The sequence below is a fragment of the Lissotriton vulgaris genome, chromosome 7 (genome assembly GCF_964263255.1).
Source record: "Lissotriton vulgaris chromosome 7, aLisVul1.2, whole genome shotgun sequence".
Lineage (NCBI taxonomy): Eukaryota > Metazoa > Chordata > Amphibia > Caudata > Salamandridae > Lissotriton > Lissotriton vulgaris.
The window spans coordinates 1,714,721,304-1,714,746,460 of record NC_141695.1 but is presented as its reverse complement, the minus strand read 5'-3'; the positions used below and the strand labels follow the sequence as shown (position 1 = coordinate 1,714,746,460).

General features: G+C 45.6%; 1 protein-coding gene across 1 annotated transcript in view; it reads left to right on the top strand.

The window, feature by feature from the left end:
• TNFRSF1A (TNF receptor superfamily member 1A) overlaps positions 1 to 25,157 on the top strand; it is a 97,196-nt gene that overhangs the window by 54,903 nt on the left and 17,136 nt on the right. The window contains exons 2-4 of the mRNA XM_086932877.1: positions 16,945 to 17,143; positions 17,925 to 18,053; positions 20,344 to 20,490. Coding sequence (XP_086789003.1) covers positions 16,945 to 17,143; positions 17,925 to 18,053; positions 20,344 to 20,490 — 475 coding nt within the window. The remainder of the gene's footprint in view (positions 1 to 16,944; positions 17,144 to 17,924; positions 18,054 to 20,343; positions 20,491 to 25,157) is intronic.

The window sequence follows — 25,157 nt, the reverse complement described above, 5'->3', positions numbered from 1 at the left end:
GGGTATTTTAAGGAGTAAGGGTGGGTTATGATCATGGGGTGCAGGGGTATTTAAAGGGAGCAGGGTGGGATTAGCACACAATATGAGACATGGCATGAAGGGTGGAACGTACCACACACCCCCAGTGTTTGTCACGCCCCCAGCACACGCCCACAGCACACACCCACAGCACAACACAGACACGCCCACAAGGGACTACTTTGCTGGCACGGTTCTTTTACCTTTTAAATGTATATGGTGGGCGTCTGCATAGCCTATGTCCTTCTGCTGCAACTGCCCTTTCCAACGCTGTATTGGGTGTTGTGATTGGTGCTGTGGTTCCTGAGATTACCCGCCTCAAAGGTTTGGGCTCTCTCTTTATATTATTAGTATGGATAACAACGGTGACCAGGTTAATGATTACCCCCCAAATCTATTTTCTCACTGATATAACAGTGTACTCAATCCTAACTCTCATTGTTCTGTTGTTGGGAAGGCTGCCAACAAGTTTAGCGTAACCCCAGTACTCTAACAGACGCTAATACGTCGCAGCATGTTAAAAAAACCTCAATATATATATATTTTTTGAAAGAACAGACGCTCAATGGGCAGGGCTCTGATGTGCCTTTGACCGACCACTACTTAACCATTTATTTAATGTATTGGCCAGTAGATCTGAATACAAGGAGTTTTAGTAGTTGCAGGAATGATCTTAGTTCTTCTCTCTAGTGTTAGTCACGTGTGCATCAGTTTAGTTTTATCAACAAATCCTGGTTTAGTTTGGTGAAGAACTGGAGTTTCGAAACACCCCTGGAATACATCTATGTTTTTATTTGCTTGAGGAAGTCATGAAAAACACCTCTCAGGCTCTTGAATATCACTCTTCCTGCTGAGGCCAAAACTCGAGGTGTCACCAGGAGTTTCTGTTGCCCTTTCTCTAGTTCTGTCGCTGTTTCATGAAACATCACCTTAGAATGCCTTTTAGGCAGACTTGCCTTGAAAACATCTTTTCTTTAGGCAAACAAGAGTTACAGAAAAAATATTTGAGGGAAACCTGAAATGGGCAGTTAGGAAAAGTTTTGACAGAGTTTTGTTATCTTTTGGATTTCAGTGTCACCATTTTATCGTCCATGCTGCTTTCAATATATATATTTAATCTCATAATAATGTAATGTATGTTTTTACTTTACGGTGGCGGTTTCAGATGCCGGGCTTTACATGACATCTTAGAAGTGAGTTCATGCAGAACTCCATCCGTGGGCCTGTACTTTGCAGCTGCGACTCCAAATGCTAAAGCTAATGTGAGAAGAAGCCTTTGTCACCTTACCCAAGCTGATCAGGCTCTCAGGCAGTCCCAAAATATCCATCGATTTCCTGGAAGATAACACTGCTGAGCACCTGATCTATCTGGCTCTGGATGACGTTTACATTTTTGACCTGTACATCCTGGTTATTTTGCAATGTGTGTGTCAATATTGCCTCTTATTTGGTTTACCTGGGGTTATTGTTGATGGTGAAAAGGCATTCGACAGGGTGGAGCTGTCTGTTCACTTACCAATGAACTATATGGTAAGGATAAAGGCCTGAAGAGTGGTGGCGACTAGCACTGGCTCGGAGACTGAACTTTTAGGGTAACCCTGACTCTGTCAATGTTTCTTATTAACCCCTTCGATGCTTATGACGGAACAGTTCCGTCATCAGCGTCGGTTGGGCTGTGCTGATGACGGAACCGTTCCGTCACGACCACGCCCGTTTTTCGAACCTTCAGCACAGCGCGAAAATTTGCACCGTGCTGAAGGTGTTAATTTGAATATCATGTAAATATTATCAACTCGGGATATCCTGAAATTTGCTTTGGCCCTAGATCCCTCCTTAGAAATCGTAATTATTTTTCACATTGCTTTGCCAGACTGATGTTTCAGTATGAAGATTTGTGTCCAAAATGTCCAATGGGTGTCCTCTGTTTTCCCCATGCTGCTTTTTTTTACCACACGCATTCTATATCAACGTTGGACCCAGTGATCCAATTTCACTTTCTGTGCGTTTCAAAAACACAAGGCACCTTTTCATCTATTTTGGAGAACTGTACTCTGTACTTTTAATATTAAACATTGAGAGGTATCACCATGGATTAGGCCTCACCAAAGCCTTTTGTGAAAGTTTACTTATGAAAGTGAAATTCTCAAATTTTGCGTTGCATTAAATCTGTGAAGTTCCTCAACATTTCTCAATTTCGCATTACACCATGTTACATAATCTTCTCTGGCGCCAAGCTAAAAATGTCTGTCAGGAAGGGTAAAACCGCTTCTGAGAAATATTTTCTGCTGCAACAATTTTCCTAAAGCATGCAAAGACTTTCTTTCATATGTGAGATATCCCCTTTCATACAAAACTCATGCAAGATATTGGCAAACTGTATTTCATGCTAAATGCATACTTTTCATGACAGTTTTTGGAGAAAAAAAAAGTAAGCAATTTTTTGGCCACCTCATTTTTACCCACGAGGTCCCAGCATGTTTTTGTTCAAAGCGTCATAAATTAACAACTCTCCAACCATAAGGATATTGTGTTTCTTTACATTTTCTATAGATGCAAGCTCCAAATGACTGCTCATATGAAATATGTGAAGTCCATTTTTAAATGCAATCACTGCTGCATTCATGCAAAGCATTTGAAGCACCTCAGTTCGAAAAAGAATCCATGATTTGCACATTCAGTGAAGGATCTCTGGGCAAGTGGGTACCTTCAATGGTAGTTTGTACCCACCCCCTGTGTCCCAGCCATCATTTATTTAGAAGTCATCTCAGGCATGTTTATGCTCAGGCTGCCAGCACACAAATGCAAAAAGAACAGATCATGGTTGGAATGCTAAATTAATCAAACATTCACCCCCGGTCACAGATCTGGGTTAAATCCATTGTTTTTTGGTCACCAAGCCATTCCAGTTTAGACCCAGCGATATGCAAATTAGTCGTGGCCCTGCTTTCTGTGGGACCAGTCCAGCCAGAGTTGCAAGGCCAGGTCCTCTCGGGACCAGGGACAACGATCCTGGGACCGGTTTCGGGGTAATACTCCTCATCCGACAGGCTAGCCTAAATCTGGTGGCGTAGTGAGCACAGGACACATGTCTGGGCATACCCTTCCCATTTACAGCGGCAAATGCAAACAGAACAGATGATGGACGGAATGCTGAAATAATCAAACATTCACCCCCATCAAAGATCTGAGTTAAATCCATTGTTTTGCATTCAAAGCCATTTCAGTTTAGACCCAGCCATATGCAAATCAGTCTTGACCCTGCTCCCCATGGGAACAGTCCAGCCCAAACTGCCAAGCCAGACACTCCCTGGGCCAGAAACAAGCATTCTTGGACCAGTTTCAGGGTAACACCCCTCATCAACCAGGAAAGCTTTAATGTGGTGGGGTAGCGAGCAAGGGACCCACGTCTGGGCATCCCCTTCCCACTTAGGGCGACAAATGTGAAAAGAAAAGATGATGAACGGAATGCTGAATTAATAAAGCATTCACCCCCTGTTACAGATCTGGGTTAAATCCATCGCAAAAGCAAAAGTTTAAAATACCTCATCCCCAAGGGTACAGTTACGTTCCACTGTGGTAAAGCACAGAGGTCTGTAGAACGGTGATGCTGCTCCTACAGAAAACTCTAGTCTTTTATCCTTGGAAATACGATTTTTTTTAAAAGAGTAAACCATAGCCATAAAATGTAACAAAAAATATTCACCTAGTTTCAGGATTCACTGAGAAATATTTGCGACCCACTTCCAACATTCATTGAAGAAATAATATTGCAAAATAACGAAGCCACTGATTGAAATCTGTCCCTTACGCCCAAAGCCTCTGTGAATTCCCTTAAATTAGTGACTTAACAAAGTCACCGTAACCAGAGTCTGAACTGCATCACTGACTCAAGGAATTAAGTTGGAGCCTAATACAGCAACTTACACTGGAGCAAGCTTTGATGAATACGGGGAGAGGAGGGGCAAACGGAAGGAACTGAAGTACATGGGGTGGAGGAAACAAGAAACTGAAGTACAAGGGGTAGACGAAACAAGACAATGAAGAAGTTCATCGGTGGTGGGAGAAACTGAAGAAGTACATGGGGGTGTGGGGAGGACAGAAGAAACTGAAGAGGTACTTGGGGAGGGGAAACTTAAGAAGTTTTGGAGAGGGGAAACAGAAGAAACTAAAGAAGTACATGGGGTGGGCAGACAAGAGGGACATGGGGTGGGGAAACAAACTGAAGAGGTACAGAGGGTAGGCAAATGGAAGAAACTGAAGAGGTACACGAGGTGGGCAAATGGAAGAAAATAAAGAGGTACACGGGATGGACAAGCGGAAGAAACTGAAGCGGTACACGGGGTGGGCAAATGGAAGAAACTGAAGAGGTACGAGGGGTGTTGAAATGGAAGAAAGTGAAGAGCTGTCAAAACTACTTACAGAGTGGCGCTAAAAAAATTTCATCAAACAAAACATCATGAGAGACTATTTTGCAAGCAAAATTAAATCCGCAGACAACTCAGCTAAAGTGCTCTTTCAGATTGTTAAAAACTTCACTAATCCGACGGCTCTCGTACACCGGTTAGAGCCCTCCCAAGAGCTCTGTGATGGACTGTCGGATTTCTTCCACGAGAAAGTCACTGACATCTTTGCTTCTTTTGATGCAGCGAATAAACCCGATATACTATCTGTACCCCCCACTCCTTCCTCCGCCAAGGGCACATGGCTCTGTGCGTTTAAACCGGTCTCCTTGGACGTGGCGTTGGAAAAAATAAGGATATGCAAATCAGGTTCGCCACTAGATCCCATGCCAGCCCAGGTGTTCACTACTGTAGCGCCAGCGATTGTACAACCCCTAGCTACACTATGGAACGCCTCCCTCCTATCGGGTCAGTTCCCGGAGACTTCGAAGCAGGCCATTCTTATCCCCCTCTTGAAAAAACCTGAGTCCGATCCTGCTGTGTTCAGCAACTATCGTCCTATATCACTGCTCCCCAAACCGGTTAAAATCCTGGAAAAAATGGTCCAAGAACAACTTTCGGACTATCTTGAGTCAAATGAACTTCTACACGATACACAATCCGGATTCAGGACCGGGTATAGCACAGAGACAGCACTATTGGAGGTTACGGAGACCGTGCGGGAGAGCGTGGACAGGGGTGAGGTAGCCATGTTGGTGCTCCTCGACCTGTCCGCAGCCTTCGACACGGTCTCCCACCCCATTCTGCTAGACAGGCTCCGTGAGCTGGGGATCTGGGATATCCCGCTGACCTGGATCACCTCCTTTTTAGCGGATCGTACGCAACAAGTTTGGTGTCGACCGTTCTGGTCCAAAGATAAAAAGCCGCTCGGGTGTGGCGTGCCACAAGGATCTGCCCTCAGTCCTCTTTTTTTCATGTTTATCTCGCACCCTTGGCAAAGGTGATTGAGACATTCGGGGTTAGAGTGGTCTCTTACGCTGACGATAATCAGTTTATCTTTTCCTTTAGAGACCACTCACCCCTTGCATTAGAACATTTTAAAAACTGCCTGTCCAATATCGTAGCCTGGATGACCTTGAACACGCTAAAACTCAACACCGATAAAACTGAGGTGTTGTTCTTTAATCAAGTGACCCCCTTGTCACCTACTACTTGGTGGCCCGTGGAATTGAATCCCCCGCTTGCCCCGGTCACAGTGGCGCGCAATCTCTGTGTCCAAGTAGACAACGAACTATCCTATAAAATCCAGATCATGAAAGTTACCTCGGCCTGCTTTGGCAAACTACACATGATATGAAAACTCTCCCCTTTCCCTCCCACTGAGTCATTAAAGACAGTGACGCATGCCCCTTGTCACCTCACACTTGGAACACGCGAACAGTTTGTATGCTGGTCTCCCTGCCTACCTCCTCCACAGACTGCAGATCGTGCAGAATGCTGCAGCCAGGCTGATCTATAAGATTCCCTTCCGGTATTCCATCTCTCCTTACCTAAAGAAGCTCCACTGGCTCCCTATCACGGCGCGCATCAAATTCAAGGCCCTTGTACTTGCCTTCAGGGCTCTGAATGGAAAAGGCCCCAGTTACCTCAGACATAGGCTGAAGTTAGTTCAATCCTCTCGGGCTCTTAGATCTAACCACCTTCGTCTTCTACTCCCCCCCCCCCCCCCCCAGATTCCGCCTAGCTCGTAAGGGTGGTAGAGCTTTCACGGTGGTGGTGTCTAAACTATGGAATTCCCTGCCTATCAGTCTGCGCTTCATTGACTCCGAATCTCAATTCAGGGGCAAATTGAAGACATTTTTATTTTCCAGCTGCTAATTCCTTGAGTCCCTCCCAGTTGCAGTCCTCAGCGCCGGGACACCCCCGTTTGGGGGTAGCCGCGCGCTTAACAAATGTCAAAATAAATAAATAAATAAGAGGTACATGGGGTGGGCAAACAGAAGAAATTAAAGAGGTACATCTCATCTGATTTCAGAAAGTCACTAAAAGAGGAACATTGACATAGATCTGAGAGTGGAAGCACAGAAATATGAGTTAAACACAAATTATGAAATAATAGAAGCTAAAGCAATGGTATACAAAAAGAAAAGTATTGGAACCAAACCTTAAAAAACACCACAGAGAACAGGATATAGAGCGGCTACACCCGCTGTCTATGAAACTAAAAAGCAGCAGAATAGAACCAATTGATGATAATGCCAGAAATCTCAAGTTTGCATCGAGTGAAATTAAGAATAGAGTGATCCGCCATGTTGAAAGGAGTACAGCAGTTGAGGAGAGTAAGAACAGAAGATTGTTTATTGTGTTGACTGTGAACTAGTATTTGAGATGGAAAGTAGCACCAATTCGTAAATTAGCCAGAACAATAATCAGATTGAACAGGTGATGAGTGGCAGTTAGTAGCCTCGGCAAAAGGAAAGAGTTGAGAGAAAACAATATGTTCCATTATCTTTGGAAGGTGTAGAATTTGAGGAAGATTGGAAATTACATATATCCTTGAGACTTAGAAAGATTTTTAAGTAAAGTTGGAACAATTGAAGAATTGAAGGAAGAGAGAAGAGTCCAAAGTTAAAAGATAAGATGGGGAGGCAGACCAGTTAAGGATTAATACTGGATACACAGTTTTCACCAAAAGAGTAAATAAAGAGCCAGTGGTAGATGCTGTGGGTCCTGCCTCGGATTGAGAAGGCTGAACATCCAAATCCGAGAGCACGCGGAAATGTAACCATTCTAGAAGGAAAGATAGAGATTCAGGATAAAAAGGTGTACTGATTGGGGAAGGAAGGAAAGTAGTGCAGATGCTAGAAATATTTGATGTGAATTACGTAACCAGATGATCAGCAGTGTGAGAATAAAGAGATGAGTTAGGAGAAGGTGGGGATAGCAAACACTTAAACGTCCAAATAGGCCAACACTGTGAGATTGTTTAGTGATGAGTGAACCAATCCTTGGCCGCTTTGAGTTGTGTTATGGACTGAAAGAAAACAAGATCGAAAAAACATGAAGGTCCAGTGTTTACGCCTTTGGGTGTTCAACATGGATATGGAGTTTGGAAGAAGGACGTGATCTTAGTGGAGAGCCAAGGATAACTGGGTTTACTAGTAGGTTACAGGGATTTCAGAGTGGCTTCAGCATTGCACCTGACAAAGAACAGTGAAAAGCAAAGAGGTGGCTTGACACAGAGGACGGGAAGAGGATAGGGCTACAGAGGGTAGAGTATCCCGGATGCTAAATTTGCTACTGAAAGATTGGAATAACCAGTAGAAAGTAAAGAAAATAAATATTAGTGTCAGTTCTGATGACTTTGTCCTGAAAAGGTGGGTGTTGGTGAGGGCTGTGTCTAGGACACCAGAGGAAGCGCCATTGATATCCATGCTTGCATCGATGACTGTCCGCATAGCCAATTGTCATCTGTTCATATTAATCCATATTTACTTACTTGCAAAGAAGCAGTCTGGGTTCTGCTTGGTGGGGTGGGTGCACCGCTTTTGGTGATTGTCCCTATAGCCAGTGCTTTAAATAGGGTGGGGCTCACTGGTACTCAGTACCAGCACTTCTCAGTTTGCTCCCTTTGGGCACCTGCACTTTTCCTTTCCCAAGTGGAGTACTGATGCCCATGACGTTGGAACAGGGAAAGATATAAGGATGATCGGATGCGATTCAAAAGATGGGGCTGTAAGAGCACAGCCGGTTCTGTGCTCCTCCCTGACAGCTGAATGCCAGTATGCTTAGTCCCAGCTGAGACAGCATTTTATTCAACAGATGCTCATTTTCATAATGACACGTTGGGTCACTCATTAGGCCATTGCAGGCCCTAACTAACATTGCAGGTGACTAACAGCACAAGGACCAATCAAACCCTGGGCTGTTACACTGTGTCTAACACTGACTCTCTGTGTGACCTGAGGAGGGCTTTTCCTGATGAGAGCCTGTCTGTAATCAGGGCTCCTGTCCCACTGCCCACACAGAGGCACTACTGGATGCCAGACATCTTGTTCCCCGCCAGTTTAACCTTCTATCTCAACAACTTCCCCTCTTTCAGACCTTTGGGAGCTGTAAAAGAGGTGCCTTTCTCTGGTTGGGATGGAGGCGCTGCAACACAGGAGGGGTCCTGCACAGTGTAGCTTTAGAAGCATGTTTTCTATTGAGATGCAATTCCTTTCCCTGCCTAGGAATATCCCTGAATGTGTTAATAAATACTGTTGATTTTGCCATTTTTTTTTTAATTTCTTCCATTAGGCTGGTTTTCACCAGTGTTTTTTGTTTGTAAGCTCAGTAGACCGAGCTACATGGAAAGTATAAATTGCCCAGGATCAAACAGTTAAATAGTAGACCTGAGAATGCAGCACACTACAATTACTGCAGAGTATGCATGTACCATCATACTGCATTTTGGGGATTATACTATGAAACAGGGCACTTTCCCCGTCTCTGGGTAATATCCGGTCCATTTTTCTTTTAAACCACACATCCAAAACCAGCTTTTGCAGTGATTCTAAATACGCCCACTCTTGACAAAAGGGAGAGGGGACTAATCAAAGACAGAGGTCAAATGTTAGAAAACATCATCTTACAAATTGCTGCCTATTCTTTTAACATGAAGATGGGTGTCCGCTTGTCTTTTTTCTGGCTGCTAAGTAAGCTATATGACAATCTTGCTGGGGTACAGGGATTTTGAAAGGAAAGGGTACAGATGTAAGTTTTTTATTACAGCACACAACATTTAAATACCTGTAAAATAAGTGTGCAAATATGTCAAAACATATCAGTAGATGGGAAAGCACAAATGAAGCACATTTTTTGTAATTGGGTAGCATGATGAAAACAAAGATGATATTCTGATCAAAACAAATCAAGGCGGGTTATAGGGTGATGTGCAAATGATAAATGCTTGCTAAACCTGATTTTTGCACATTATCGTTTGGGCAACATATACTTTTATCAGTAAAACTGCATGCCATGAGAATGTTATGGCCATTTCAATGGTAAATGTGCTGTCTGTAAATGACGGCACACTACCATGCCATGCTTTAGTAATATACTTGCAACTATGTGCACCATCAATCGATCGATCATTTATTTGTATGGCGCGGTTAATCACCACAGGGGATATCCAGGTGCAGTCCTGCAGGTATCGGTTGAAGAGCCTGGTCTTGAGTTCCTTCTTGAAGTGGTTCCGCGTGGGATAAGTGCAGAGGTGGAGGGGAAGGGTGTTCCAGGCTTTAGCGGCGAGGTAGGAGAAAGAGCATCATCTGGAGCGGCTGCTGCAGATACGCTGTGTCTTGGCGAGGTGTGCGAAGCAGAGGTTTGTGGAGGTTTGTGGTAGATCAGGCAGTGGTTCAGATATGCTGGTCCTCGGTTGTGAAGGGCTTTGTATGCGTGAGTCAGGAGCTTGAACTGACATCTCTTCTGGATGGGGAGCCAGTGGAGGTCTTTCAGGTGCTGGGTGATGTGTGTCCTCTTGGGCAGTTTGAGGATCGGTCTGACTGCTGCATTCTGGATTGTCTGGTGTCTTTGCAAGAGTTTGGTGGAGGTGCAGGCATAGAGTGTGTTGTTGTAGTCAAGCCGGCGGGTGATGATGGCCTGTGCTGTTGAGAGGCCATCTGAAGATTTTGCGGATCATGTGGCTGCAGGCTGAGATGACGACGTTGACCAGACCTTTCATGGAGAGTTGGCTGCCCAGTTTGATGCTGAGGTTTCGTGCATGGGTCCGAACTCCGTGGCCACCAGGAGTCATTCCAAAGGGTGGTGTCTGCCGAAGATCAAAACTTCAATTTTTTTCTGTGTTGAGTTTCAGGCTGTTGTCTTTCATCCATGTTGCAACGTTCTTCATGCGATGCAGTTGTGTAATTTGGTTTTCGTTATGTAATTTGGTTTTCGTTGTGGAAGTTGGTTTTTGTCAGGGTGGGGTTCATTGAAAGTGAGACGAGTTGTGTGCGTCGGCGTAAGAGATGATGTTCTTCGATCTGACAATGCCTGTGAGTGGAGTCATGTAGATGTTGAAGAGAGCTACATACCACACCCGTGCCAATCTTCTGCTGTTTGGTGTGGCTCACATGCTACACTTTGTGCGATGCTTAGATTTTTAACAATCCCTTAATGTAGTGATGTAACATTGATGCAAGCACCCCCACTCTTAATATTTTTCCTGAAGCGAGTTTCTCCAGGATGTAGTAAAAGCATTAGACCTCAAGTACAGTATGAATAGTAATAACTCCTCATAAGCTAGATTTCTGACTTGGTTATATCTTTTAAGATGTCCTGCTTTTGGGAGGAGCTTACAATGAAACCCCCAAAAATGCTTTGGGTGACTTAGTTCCCCTCCCTCGCTACTCAGCAAACATCTGTCCATGCACATGGATTATATCCCCACACACATGAAGTGGACAGGGGGCCACCCTGGTCTGGCTTAGCCTCACTCTGGGGGTGACGTAAGCAGTGTCCACTCCTGCTTGTCCAGCTCCTTACTGAGTCACCGGCTCTCTGTGACCTGAGGAAAGCCCATTCACCAGCCTCTGTTTTCAGGTTTTGACACAGCCAATGACTGTGTGAGCTGATGAAAGCCATTCACCAACCTATGAATACAACTCCTGACTCAAACTCTGACTTCCTGGGTGGCCTGAAACAGCCTTCTCACTACTCATGTGTGTCCTGTTAGCCACTGACTTGCAGATGCTATTAAGACTAGTATTGGGCAGAACTCGTGTGATTTGCTGAAACGAAATTCTGCCAATTACAGCTAAAGTAGTCGAGATTATGTAGAATTTCGCAAGAAACGGAACCCTGTTTTCTTAGTTCAAAATGCACCCTTCCTTCTAAAGTGAATCGGAGGATGCATTTTACAATAAGAAAATAATGCTAAATTCAACAACATAAACAGCAACGTCTGCTTGTGCTCTGGCGGTAGTCCTCTTGCACCCAAATTACCCCAAATTATGCGAGTGGGAATAAGAGTGTAATTTTGCGAATCACAAAAATTACACTGGCGTAATTAAATTTTAATCCAGCCAGGACTAATTATGACCCATACATTCCAAAGGTCGCCGCTGATGCACACCTTAAAAACCCTTATCCTATTCCATGTACCATCCTTGTATGGCCCCTAAACCCGCACCCACTCCATTGTACCTGTACTTCATTTCCCCCCAGTTAAAGGACTGTCTGTACCAGAAGGACTGACAGCCCTGAGGTTGTTCAGGCTCGGGCTCAAGGGCAAAGCAGTACCCTTGGGCAGTATTTGTTTTCCGGGAAGAGCCCTTGGTGCTCGCCTCCTCCCACGCCTCCGTTGTGCAATCCCCTCGAAGGTGCGGCAGGCGTGTGTTTTTATTCCCGTCACTTCCTGTTGGTCCTGTGCGCGTGCAGGCCTTGAGCCATCCAACCAGCGGGCGCCGGAAACCCTGCACGGATTGCAGCTGGAGCTCGTGCAGATGAGAACAGTGAGCTGTGTGTGTGCGCGCGCGCGGAATGCCTCCTCCCAAAATACACAGTCGGATGATGTCACGTGATAGGCCAGAAGGCGAGCCTGTCTCGTTTGTAGAGAGCGTGATTTTCGATTTGAAGTCAAGTGGGAATTAACCTGTGACCATGACAATTTCACACGCCCCCCCACCCCCGGTTGGTGTTTATTTTGGGGAAGCCGTGGATCATGATGGTGAAATAAAACGGTGTTAAATGTACACTAACCCGTTTCCAGAGAAGTGTATGAGGCCCTCACATTGCAACAGGTGGGGAGGGCTAGACTTGCAGCCGCGAGCTACCCTCCCCGATGGAGGGGCTTTGAGACTGCCCTTCTGCTGGGTGATACCGAGGGGGGGAGTCTAGGTGCCCTTACACCGTGCTCAGTACCCGAGGACAACAGCTGGCCACCGCCTCGGGGTAGAGATTCAATTCTGTATCGTGTATAGCGCTTCTTGACGGATAGCGCCTCTCCTGTCGGACCGCGTGTATGGCGCCTCTTGTCGGACAGCGCCTCTCCTGTCGGACAGCCTGTACGCAGCTCGCTTCCAGTGAGTGCCGCGCTCTGTGCTGGCCCGGGGTTGTCGAGACCGTGACCCAGCTGCCCTTCCTGTTTGGGCTCTGCGACCGGTTTCTCGGAAGGGCCTTCCTCTTCTTGTCAGGGTGGCCTGCGTACACAGAGGGCCCGCGGGAGAGACAGGTCCGTCCATGCCAGGCCCTGACCGCGACAAAGACGGTACTGTACTCACACGCACCCTGAAAGGTGTAGAGGGGTTTGGGAGGGGGCGGTGGTCTCACAAATTGGTGCAGTTTCACTCAATGGGTGTGAGTCTAACACAGTCTCGTGCCACGCGCAATGACGCCACCGTCTTTAGTCGAGTTCCAGGTTTTGGCGCGGTCTCCTTAGTGAGCGTGCAACCCTCACGCTTTTGGCGTGAGTCTTACGCGCTAATGGTGAGCCTCACTAGGCGGATATTGGTCACACAATGAGGCATAGACTCACTCCAGCCGATGTGAAGCTATACTTATTAACGGAGCTGCACATGTTGGCGGAATCAGACTGCGTGTTGAGTCTCCCACCTCTGTGCACTGAGTGTACGAGTGTCTCACGCTTGGTTTATAGTCTCTGCTACACGCTTGTTCACCCTGTAGACTCTAATGTAGTTGTACACATTGGATTAATGTCACTCAGTGGATGTGGTGTTCACTGTTTGGAGCAAAACCTCACTATGTTGGTGAGAGTCTGTGTGACTGTTGCACTCTGTCGGACACTATTGTATTGTATTGCAATTGCATTTATATAGCGCTTACTACCCTTGAAGAGGCATTGAAGCGCTTTTTCGGCGAGTAGCACGCTACTCCGGAACCCATAAAGGATTAGTGGTGAATTAGCATAGTGAAATCTGAAAGTAATTTGAGTGGTGGATATGTTAGTCAGTTAATTGAATTGAGAAGGATAGTTCAGGGTTACTATGCATGATGGTCTCGTACAACAGCACAGTCTCACACCTTAGTGCACTCCCTCGTTTGGAGTGTGTAAGCCTCACAGTGATGCACAAGCAGTCTCACTCCAACTTCAGCCATCCCAACGGCTTTAAGAGTGGCACATTCATCAGATGGTGTCACTCAGCTCGTGCACGTTTTTACACAACGGTACACTAGTGCGATGTCTCACTGAAGTTGCAGTCATCCTCTGTACTTCAGTGATGTGGCACACCCTGAATCAGCCACTCAGTCACTTTTTGTTTAGTCTTATAGTCTCTCACCTCAGTGCACAGCTCTGTTCAGCTGTGGTACTCTCACATTTGAGCACAAGATCTCACTACAGCCTCCGTCATTCCACCATCTTTAATGGAGGGACACACAGTGACTCTCTTCTGGTTTAATTTAACATGAGCCTCGCTCTTGTGTGCGGGCTCAGTTCAGCCGAAAGGACCCTGTGAAGCGTTGGTGTCTAAGGAGCCCAACCCGTGCTCACAGAGGCAACTGAACATCCGTGTCAGACCACATCCCACCCTCACGTGGACGAAGCACTGCCTAAACCGGAGTGTACGACCTCGGCAGCGCAATTTCACTTTTTGCACACGCCTACTCACTACAGACATCAGAAGGTGCTAATTAAAGGACACAGCACACCCACAGAGGAAACACAGCTGTATCAATAACAAACAAACTGAAAATTCAACAGTTCTCTTGGTCAGCCTTACATTTAAATCACAATCACTCATACATACCACATATCAACCTAATTATTGTGTATCAATTCAATCAGTATAAAGAGAACCCAACAAAATTATAAACATACAGTAAAATATGTCAAAAACATAACACATTTTTATCGATAAAAAATACATTCATATGTGACATCATAAAAAAGAAATATCAACAATGTATACAGCAGCCTAGAATGTACATGTGACAAATCAATCCGACATTAAAAAAGAGAGAGAGACACAGTAACAAGTGACACGTTAAAAAGTCATCCTAAAAACATTAATTCGATTGAATCTATTGTGCAACATCAGAACCACATACCTAATATCAGATTTAATAGTTCCTCGAATTTAAAAAAGAAAACCAGAGCATTGATGCGTTTCGGTGTGCTGTCAACTTATGCACCACCATCACCAGGACTGTTCATAATAAATGTCTCTTTAGGCAAAGTTTTTTGAGATGTATACTTGTTGTTATGTGTTTAGTCGCTAACTTTTACCAGATACGTATTTGCTAAAGTCACTATCATCGTATCCATTTATCATATCGCCTTTTTGTGCCTTGGAAAGCGCTCTGATACCCGCAAGGGTCTTGTTCGCGCTATACAAAACTGTCAAAATAAATAAAATAAAATAAAAACACATATATCTGTGTTGGGACAAAAACATACATATCTGTCATAAATATGTTCCTGTCAATAACAAACACAGCCATTTACTAGCACTAAAACCTGTAGATGGACAGTGAACAAACTGAATGGCAAGCAGGGGCGAAGCCCTGCCAAGTACAACGGATCAGGTGTTACTAGACAGTACAATAAGGAAAGCTGAAAGGGTGAATTGGAGCTCGGCCGAATCAACCAGGGCACAATGGTGTCCAGCCCTCTCAGAGACTAAGAGTTTGATGTAGAGGAGAGATCTAATGTATATACCGTCAATCCCCCATCACCCCAAGAAAAAAAAATTGGGCACCCCATCCGAATTGCTGCTGAAATTACTGACTTCTTTATTTTATGGTTGGAGACCTCTCCAGATGCACCATCGGCTCATCCTGTGAAATAATGGTGGAACTGACAAGTTAAGCTGATTTGTCTCTCACCGTGTACGGTGGAGGCAACTTAATCTACAACTGGCGTAGAAGTAGTGGCTGACAATCGACAACATGTATAGGGTCCATGACTTGCTGGGATTCTACCATGCGGGCACCGATAGTGCAGCCCGACTTCGGGGGTGCATTCTCAGCACCTACATATGCTAGAAATGTTCATCTCCATTGACTGACATTGGTAAATTCTCTGTTGAAATGTTTCCCAAGAAGCATGGCTCCTCCAATGGTGGAGTCATGAAAAAACCTATGCCGACCATGCAATCAACCCTAAATAAGGCAAATTTCCAACAAGTCCGCAGCAGATTCTCATAGTTGAGAGAGAGCCAGTCACATCCGGTTACTTTTACTTAACTATCTAGAATTGTTTGTGTATATCTTTACTCTGGGGAAATAGCACAACGGCAAAGTCCTTCCTGAAGTTGCCTTACATGCGAAGTGACTAGCTGCCTTGGCTCGATACGCAACCTCTTTGCGTTCCACTCGGTGAACTGAGCCGTTCCCGTTTATTCACAAAGCCATCTTCATGAGAGTCTGCCTCTGCGGTGTCATATCTTCATGTTGCTGGTCCCTCTGGTTGGAAACCTCAGGATGCATCTTGTCCCAGGGATCTGCTTTTATCATGGCTTCTCCAAAGTCCTCCTCCATGTACATCGCCCAGTTCACGATAAGGGATTTTCGAGCTCATTATATTTTCTCAGCTGCATACCTGCCTTGCTAAAGATGAGCTGCTGTAGTTTGGAGGATCAGCATGCATGGATAATCTGGGTCCTTCCTTCATCATTATGATCACCAATTTCCTAAGGCGACATGGGTTCATCAGTGGACGTCCTATTTTCCTGCTTGACTTGTCTCAGGATAATTAACTCATTACCGGCATTGATAGAAGGGGCCAAGTAACTGTTTAGGACTTTGAAGTCGGATGTGAAGTTGGCGTGTCCTGGTTTGGGGTGAGTGAGGAATACCGTGTGGACCTCTTTCTTTTACAAAATATAGTGACGCGGAACATTTGGCCATGGTATTCCTCTCTTTCGTTGTATGGATTTAGTTCTGAAGATGTTTTGCTCTGTTTCCAGCAGGAAGGTTCTGAAGAGGAACAGTTGTGAGGCTTAAAGGTGGGAACATAGTAGAAGAAGAGGGCTATTTTTGCGGGCCTTTCCATCTGACGTCTCGTTGGAGGGTGAGATGGTTGAGGATACTCATGTGTGTATTGCTGGGTCGTGATCTGCCTCACTGCCAGTTATTGGAGGGTACCAATGTGAGATTACGGTAGGACCATGAGAGATCCTGACACAGTCATACCCCTGCTGCGTTTGTGGATGGCTGTGCAAGTGCCAGTGTGTCCCCGTCACTTGGACCATACCATTGCCACAGTGTAATGGGTGTGTGCCTGCCTATGACCGAGAAACCAAGGCTGTTCTTAAAGGGGCTGCAGCACAGGTCTCCACTGCCTACCCAATAGCATGGCTGATAAAAAGGCTGCTAGGCATGGAGTAAATTAAAGAAACTAGCATTGCAAAAGCAATCACGCCATGTAAGATTATTGCTTAGTTTTTAATTCCCACAGAGTGGGTAAAGCTGAAGAACACACCTAGAAAACACGGGGCAGTAGGTTACTAAGGATGAATAAATACCTGAAAATGACCTTCTCCATGGCCCTGCCACACTAACTCTACTCTCTTTCTCGCCTTAGCTGATTCTTGGCCTGGCACACCTACAGGCGGCCAAGGTGACTGTTCCGGACGTGTTGGGTGCCCTGCTGATCCACGGGGCTCCCATTGGAGGTAGCAATTTATCGAATGACACTTGGAGAGTGCGGCGGGATGCCGATTGCGAAGGAGACGAGTACAAGCACCCAAGCGGGGCATTCTGCTGCAAAATGTGTTTGGCAGGTAAGAGGGTTGGAGGAAAATGTGAAAGGATGACTACTTGTGGACACCTTGAGTTGCACATGGGATAGAAGAAAAAGCAGAGGGTCAAGAGGAAAGCCCCTCTGATACATATGAAGTTACCCATGACAGCACCAGTAAGAGTAGGCGGTGGTAAAACACTGCGTAATGGAGGTGGTAGTTGAAAATCCATTAATGGAAATTGGGAGATGCTTGTGTGTGTTGGGGTGGGGAGAGTAGGGCACAAATGGACTTCAGGACATGGAGAGTCACCCCAGAATGAATGGAGTGTGGGTGAGTGAGTGCGACTTGAAGCTCCCACTGTATACTTCGAGGCACTAGTGGGTGGTGTAAGATGTGTGGAATAAGGTGGTGGGAAGGCCCTCTGTTGAAACTAGGAAATGCCCCAAGATGGAAGCGAGCTGTAGGGTATGGTTAACGATTCTGCCATCTCTGCTGTGCATTATGGGAGCCATACTGTGGTGGAAAAAAGCTGAAACATGATGAGTCTCAGGAGTGGAGGGGCTGTGGGGAAGAGGGAAAAGACTCTGTTAAAATCTGATTGAAACATTTGGAGAGTGCTAATGTATAGGAGGATAAAACCTGGGCTTGGGCGGTGGATGACCATGAGTGGGCAAGGTCCGTCCTTGGCACTGAGACACATCATAGGGTATAGATTTGTGAACTTGGGGGGAGAGCTGAGGGTATGGACTTGTATATGTTGAATTTTAGCTTGGTCCCAATCATGCATGTTTGTTTGCTTTATCCCTCCCCCCTCCCCCAGGCTTCCGGAAGGTGTCAGACTGCCAAGGCGAGGGCCAGGTGACGAGCTGCCGTCGCTGCGAGCAGGGGTCTTACACAGAAGTGCCAAATTATGTATCCAAGTGCATGCTCTGTGATGCATGCAGGGGAGGTGAGAGCCTGGCAGGGCAGCATTGCGTACTATCATTGTGTACCATTCTACATGGTGCGCGAGGTGTGTGGAGCATGCGCAGTTTGAGAGGGTCTGGAGGGTGTGAAATATCCACAGTGTAACACGTGTTTGTTGAGTGGAAGACACTGTCATATTTATAATGTGCGGTGTGAGAGTGATGGGCTCTTGGTGTGTAATAGCCAATCAGCTTTTATAGTTAACTGAATTAAAAAGCCAGAACTAAAACAAAGAAGGTTTCACCTCTTCACAAAAAATAAAGTATGTTAAAAAGACAATTTCAAGACGGCCTTTGTTTAAAGGTCTGAAACTTCCTCTAATTGTTTCCATGTACATTTTGTAAAGCGCACGCACCAATAGTAGCCAACCAAAAATTGATTTATCCGATCTAAATTTCAAATGTTGTGCATTAAAATACCCTCTATTTAGAGATTTGTTTTAGAAGTTGGCATCTCTATATACATACGCCCTTTTAGACCTACAGAGAAATCCCCACTCCTGGCTCTGCATGTAGAATCTAGATAGCCTGTTAGTACAGTAGTGTCAGAAATTTTACTGCCTAAATAATTAAAATCCTACCATATTATAAGAACAAATACAATACACTTATAAATACAGTAATGAAACTACACATAAAAATAGGCTGGTGCCAACACTCGAAACAAAATCTAAAATGGTACTAATCACTAGATCCCACAATTTTAAAGATCAGACATTTCACAAATGTGCCTATCATCACACAATTTATGGTGGATGAACAATATTTGACTGCCTCTTTACAATTTCAAGTTCCTTCATTATTACATTCTAAGTTCTAAGCAGCCTCCTATCTTCTGAGCGAACAAAGGGCAAAGGTAAAATGTAAATAAGTCTCTTTACTATAACCACAGAGGCACATAACTTCCACTTTTTTCGGAGGGGCCAAAGAGAAGAACAGGTGAGACAGATGTAACAAATATGTAAGACTTCTTAGAACCATGATCCAACTTTTAGAAAGACACATTTTCGAAACCCACCTAACTTTAAAGGGTATGAGGTGGGCGATCTTTATTTAATTTTTTTTAAATTTAATAATTGCATTGCACTGTCATTTATAGACGGCATATTTTCCATTAAAACCGGCACTAACTTTGCACGGACCCACAGTTCGACTGATAAAACTACATTGCAAACAAATGATAATGTGTGGAAATCGGATTTCAATGAATATTTATCATTTGTGCATCAAGCAAAGTTCCTAGATTTGTTTTGAACCTATTAGGATATTTGTTTCCATCACACTTAAGAATTACAAACAAATGTGCTTCATTTTAGCTTTCCTAACTGCTGAATGTGGGGAGTTCACTTACAGGTATTCACGTTTTGTTCCATTACAAAAAACACTCTCTGAACCCCAACACGATTGTCACTTAATTCACTTTACTTTATTTTCTCCGACTGAAAAGTGAGTGGAGTTTGTAAACACCAATCGCAATATATATAAAAAAAAAAAAGAAGCAGCCATTTTTTTGGAAGACTTGACCTGACATTTGACCTCTGTCGGTAAAACGCAGCAAATATGACAAGATAAACATAGCATTTAACCCCTTGCATGCGCTGCAAATTTTTGCGCTGTGCGGGTCATTTACATAGTGGGCGGGATTCGGACGGCCCCGGCCGTCGTGAGCACACATCCACCGCGGCACATGACGGCCGGGGACCGTCATGAGCATGCAAGGGGTTAAAGGCTTTTTTATTTATTGCTTGGATTGCGCAGAACCCATTGGAAATCGCCTCACGGCCACTAGTAGGTCGCGACCCACGTTTGGGTCACACCGCCCTAGGTATGTAATACTCCTAGAGCGAGAGGTGTGCATATTTGGATTAGCTCATGGTATGTAATATGCAAAGTGTCAGAGTTGTTTGTGCCTATGTAAGGCTAGCACCATTGCAGAATATGCAATGTGTAAGAAGTGTGTATATGAAAGGTTCGAGGACGTGTGACATTCATTGCATTGAAAGTGTCTGCAGGACCCTAGATTAGAGTATGCAATATCCACTCAACCCTGTTTCTTTCCAATCACTTTTAAATATATTCTTTCCTTGGGACAAAATGTGTGATATATAAATACAACATACTTACGTGGGAAGTTAGCTTTCAAAACCACAGGGAGTTAGGAGACACTGAAGTCTGTTTTTCCATGATGTGTGGTAACTGTAGGCCATGTGTGAGTAGCTGCTCCTCTTGGGGGACACCTCTGTTTTCTCATGTATTGTCTTTCACCTTCTACAGGTTTTGGGCAGATTGAGATTTCTCCTTGTTCTACCTCTCGTAAGACTGTCTGTGGATGCCCCGGTGGGGAGTTCCAGGTGCAAGTGGGAAGTGACTTCCAATGCAAGCCATGCAAAGAGTGCACAAATGGGAAGACCTTGAGGAGCTGTGAGTAAAACGCCATCCATGCCTCCCCGAATACCCAAGGCTCCCTCCACATTCTCAGTGACACATGTTAGGGCCCTGCACCCCCTCACTATGCTGCGGAGGCCAACCCCATGACCCGTTAGGTGAGGCATTTTTGGGTATAGTGCAATCTATGGACAAAGTGCTTCTAGGTACATCAGCCATCTAGGAGTCGCTGCATGGGATTGTTTGTAAAGGTTTCAGGAAATTGGACTGATGTGGGACAAGTGTTTAAGCGCACACCTAACCCGCAATACCAGAAGAGATATTAACATACATGAAGGCTTCCTGTGATTAAGTTGAAGTGCCAAGATGTCCAGTATTTAAAGGGTTGGCAAAAAATTGATATAAATGTATGACTTTCAGGATTTCACCGTAAACCAAAGGCTCGGTTATTAAATATGACTTTAGATGGACATAATTATTTGGCAAGTAGGTGGATGGGTGCTTGTTTCGATAACATCCTTTTGAAGAGGGTACGTAGGTAGAGAAATGCCACCCTTTCTTGGGTTTGTCCAGAGTATTGAAGTCCAGGAGTATAGAGGTCAGGGACGGCTTTCTTGAGTTTGTCCAGGGTATTGAACACCAGGAGTATAGAGGTCAGGACGGCTTTCATGGGTTTGTCCAGAGTATTGCACACCAGGAGTATAGAGGTCAGGACGGCTTTCATGGGTTTGTCCAGAGTATTGCACACCAGGAGTATAGAGGTCAGGACGGCTTCCATGGGTTTGTCCAGAGTATTGCACACCAGGAGTATAGAGGTCAGGACGGCTTCCATGGGTTTGTCCAGGGTATTGAACACCAGGAGTATAGCGGTCAGGACGGCTTTCATGGGTTTGTCCAGAGTATTGAAGGCCAGGAGTATAGAGGTCAGGGACTGCTTTCATGGGTTTGTCCAGGGTATTGAACACCAGGAGTATATCGGTCAGGACGGCTTTCATGGGTTTGTCCAGAGTATTGCACACCAGGACTATAGAGGTCAGGACGGCTTCCATGGCTTTGTCCAGAGTATTGCACACCAGGAGTATAGAGGTCAGGACGGCTTCCATGGGTTTGTCCAGGGTATTGAACACCAGGAGTATAGAGGTCAGGGACGGCTTTCATGGGTTTGTCCAGAGTATTGAAGGCCAGGAGTATAGAGGTCAGGGACTGCTTTCATGGGTTTGTCCAGGGTATTGAACACCAGGAGTATAGCGGTCAGGACGGCTTTCATGGGTTTGTCCAGGGTATTGAAGGCCAGGAGTATAGAGGTCAGGACGGCTTTCTTGGTTTTGTCCAGAGTATTGAAGGCCAGGAGTATAGAGGTCAGGACGGCTTCCATGGGTTTTGTCAAGAGTATTGAAGGCCAGGAGTATAGAGGTCAGGAACAGCTTTCATGGGTTTGTCCAGAGTATTGAACGCCAGGAGTACAGATGTCAGGGACGGCTTTTTTAGATTTGTTTAGAGTATTGAAGGCCAGGAGTATAGAGGTCAGGGATGGTGATCTCAGACAGCGCAGACAGACACAGCAGGATCCTCACACTTCTGAACCTGAGATTAAGGTGGGAAGCTACGAGGACAGATCAACTAAAAAGAGGCAGAATTGACTCCCAAGCACCGCAGTGCTGGTGGCAGAGAATGATTGCGATCCTTTCCTTCTGAATGATAGACCATTTGTCGCAGACCATTGGGTTCTAGACCCCAAATAGAACAAAAAATGCATGTCCAAACATCACAGTATATCACAACAGCAGCCATATTTCAAAGAGTAAACAGTGTCCATTGCTTTGGAAGAGGAGTAAGAAAGGTTTGTAGAAAGGAGCAATTGAGGTGGGGCCAATACCAGAGAGCGGCTGGGTGGTACATTCAACTTACCATTTCCTGCAAAAAATGAGGGCACGCACTGGCCATGTCTGAGCTTATGAGCACGAAGCATGCGGGCGCATTCTCAAAAGTTCAAGATGAGGACTTTACAAGACATCATATTCTGTGGGTCATGCTGCTTTTGCTCTTAGCACTCCCTCCCTCAAAGGGTCTTTATTTTTTAATTTCACCATCTCTTGATTTCCAAGGGAGATGCTGGATCTTTTGTGCATCTGGCCCACCACCCCCACTGGCAGATAATGAATTTGTTTTGAGAACATATCCTCCACCAGCTTATTAATTAGTCTGTGCTGGTTACCATCTACACCAGTGGTTTCCAAACTTTTTTGACCCGTGGCTCCCCTGACCCACCGGGCATAGGCTGTGGCTCCCCACTACGTCACTTTTCCTTGACAGGTGGAGAGATGCAAGCCCGGCCCCAGGAACACCTCCATCCCTCTCCCCGAAACCCCGAAAACAGCTGGGATGAAGCTGATGAAGGTATCACAACCCTACAGCGTCCCTTCCGCCCACAGCCACCACAGTGCCAGCAGTGTGCACACCCATGGATGCAGGCTCCAGGCCCTCCCCTCCAGTTCCCCCTGGACACTGCGTGCTATCAGCGCTCCCACAGCATCTCACAGATGAGGCATCCACCCGTGGCTTCACTGCAGAACGTCTGTAGGGCACGTGGAGCAGCAGCCACACCCTGGGCCCACTCTTGCTTCTCCACCAAAGCTCATTCCTCAAGCAGCAGCACCCACTCTTTATCCCAGTGCAGAGGGACCCCACCCCTTGTCCGGCACTCTGTCTCCCCTCAAGGCTCATCGGTCAATCCAGGGAAGGAGGGGACCATGTTGGAACTGCCCGCCCATGCACACTCCATTCCTCACACAGTGCCGGCAGCACTCCTTCAATGCCGCAGCAAGAGGGGCTCACCCAGGGCCCGCTGCCACCTCCTCTCCCTTGCAGGAGACTGAAAGAGCCCCAGGCAAATGATAGGAATCTGTGTAAAGCAGCCGAACCTGGAAAACAGAATCCAAGGGAGTCCAGTGGCACCAAAAACACACAATCACAAATACAAATGCGCGAAACATTCAGACAGGTCTGGGCCTGCGACCTGGACAAACACCAGCACTTCTCTATCTTTGTTCTTGCCACCTCCCTGCTGTCCCTTACTCTGAGTTGATCTGATTCGAGGGGCAGTGATACTCGGAGCGAAATGGCCTGTGTGACAAGTTCACTATTGTATACTGTAGATGACGTTCTTTTTTTAGGTCAGGTTTGCTCTCAAACAAATCTATTGCTACCAATATACCTGCAGTGGGCTTTGGGTCCACCATTCTCCACCTTTGCCTTTTCGACAACCAGCTTCCTTCAGCCATTGGCTACAAGACTTTGTCAATCAAGGCTTCGCTAAGCCGTTGGAGTATTCATCTCTCACCTAATGGTATTTGCTGTTTCTGCCTCTACTTCAGTGTTTGCATTGCACTGCACAAGAGACGGTTTTACAACTACAGGCCTCTCTGTGGATTCCTGCTGGCTCCCACTCAAGTGCCTCGCTCTAATGTGCTGCATGCGTTAGACCTGTTGGATTTGCCAGTGCTTGTTTACACTTATTTTTACCTGCGCATATTTAACTTTGCTTGGTGCCAACGATATTAGTGTTTCTGTTGTGAATTAAATACATGTAATCCAGAGGCTTGACCTAAATCACACGTCTCACTTCTTTTTTCATGTCTGAGATTTGTTTAAACAGCTTAGTAAGATGCACCAGCTAAACTGGAGGGCTATAGAGTAGGATACAGGAAGTTATAATACAAAATGTAATCAACTCACGCTGACTACATTCTTGTATATTAATGCAAACTGGCCCAGAGGGTGGGGAATTAATACATTATGATGTCTGTTCATCATCAAAGCACTCGCACATCTGCAGTAAAAGGCCAGAAGCCCAATTGCTCTTTTCCACGACAGATATGTCTTCATTACAACTAATAGGAGTAGCCTATATCCAGATAAGCAGTGAGTACAAAAAGATTGCGCATGCAAATATTTTAATGAAAAACATAACTTTTCAATTCCACTTGTTAAGAAAACAGCTCTACGTGTGTTTTGAGAGCTGGGAAATAGAATAGAAATCCCACCAAACCTCAGCAGAATGTTTAAAGAAAAAGAAAACACTACTTATTATTATACAAAGAATAACAGATACCAGATCTAAATTAAATGGAAACCCTTTTGGTGAGGCGAGCGTTGTCCACGCCCGCTGTGAGACAGGTCTGTGCCTGGGACGTGGACGAACACCAGCACTTATCTGTCTTTGTTCTTGCCACCTCCAAACCTCCCCAAGTGTCTCAACGATCGAGTGAAAACAATGCAGTGTGTATCCCAAACAACGAACAGCAACCTAATCTAGTGCTGCATGGGGAAGCCGCCTAGCAGTCCGTTCACAACAAACAACTGGTGCATGAATACTGACCACAGAAAACCGATCAGACACAGCGGTTCCCAAACTGGTGCACATCTATTCGCGGCGCCCCAGACAAGTTTTGATGGCGCACTGGGGTGCCGCGGCGCACAGATTGGGAACCACTGATCTGCACCATCGGGCATGGTAGGTCTAGGCCGCAGCCCATCTTCTGGGGACGCAGTCTATTTGTTCCGGACAACTAATGCAAGGGGGCGTGCTTCTTCTAGGGCACATGTTGAGCCTGTCCAGGGGATATCTAGAGTTTAGTATAAGCCTTTCCTCCTCACCCACTGTTGGCTTGAAGCCTTCCTGATTCTGAACGAGATACCCTCCC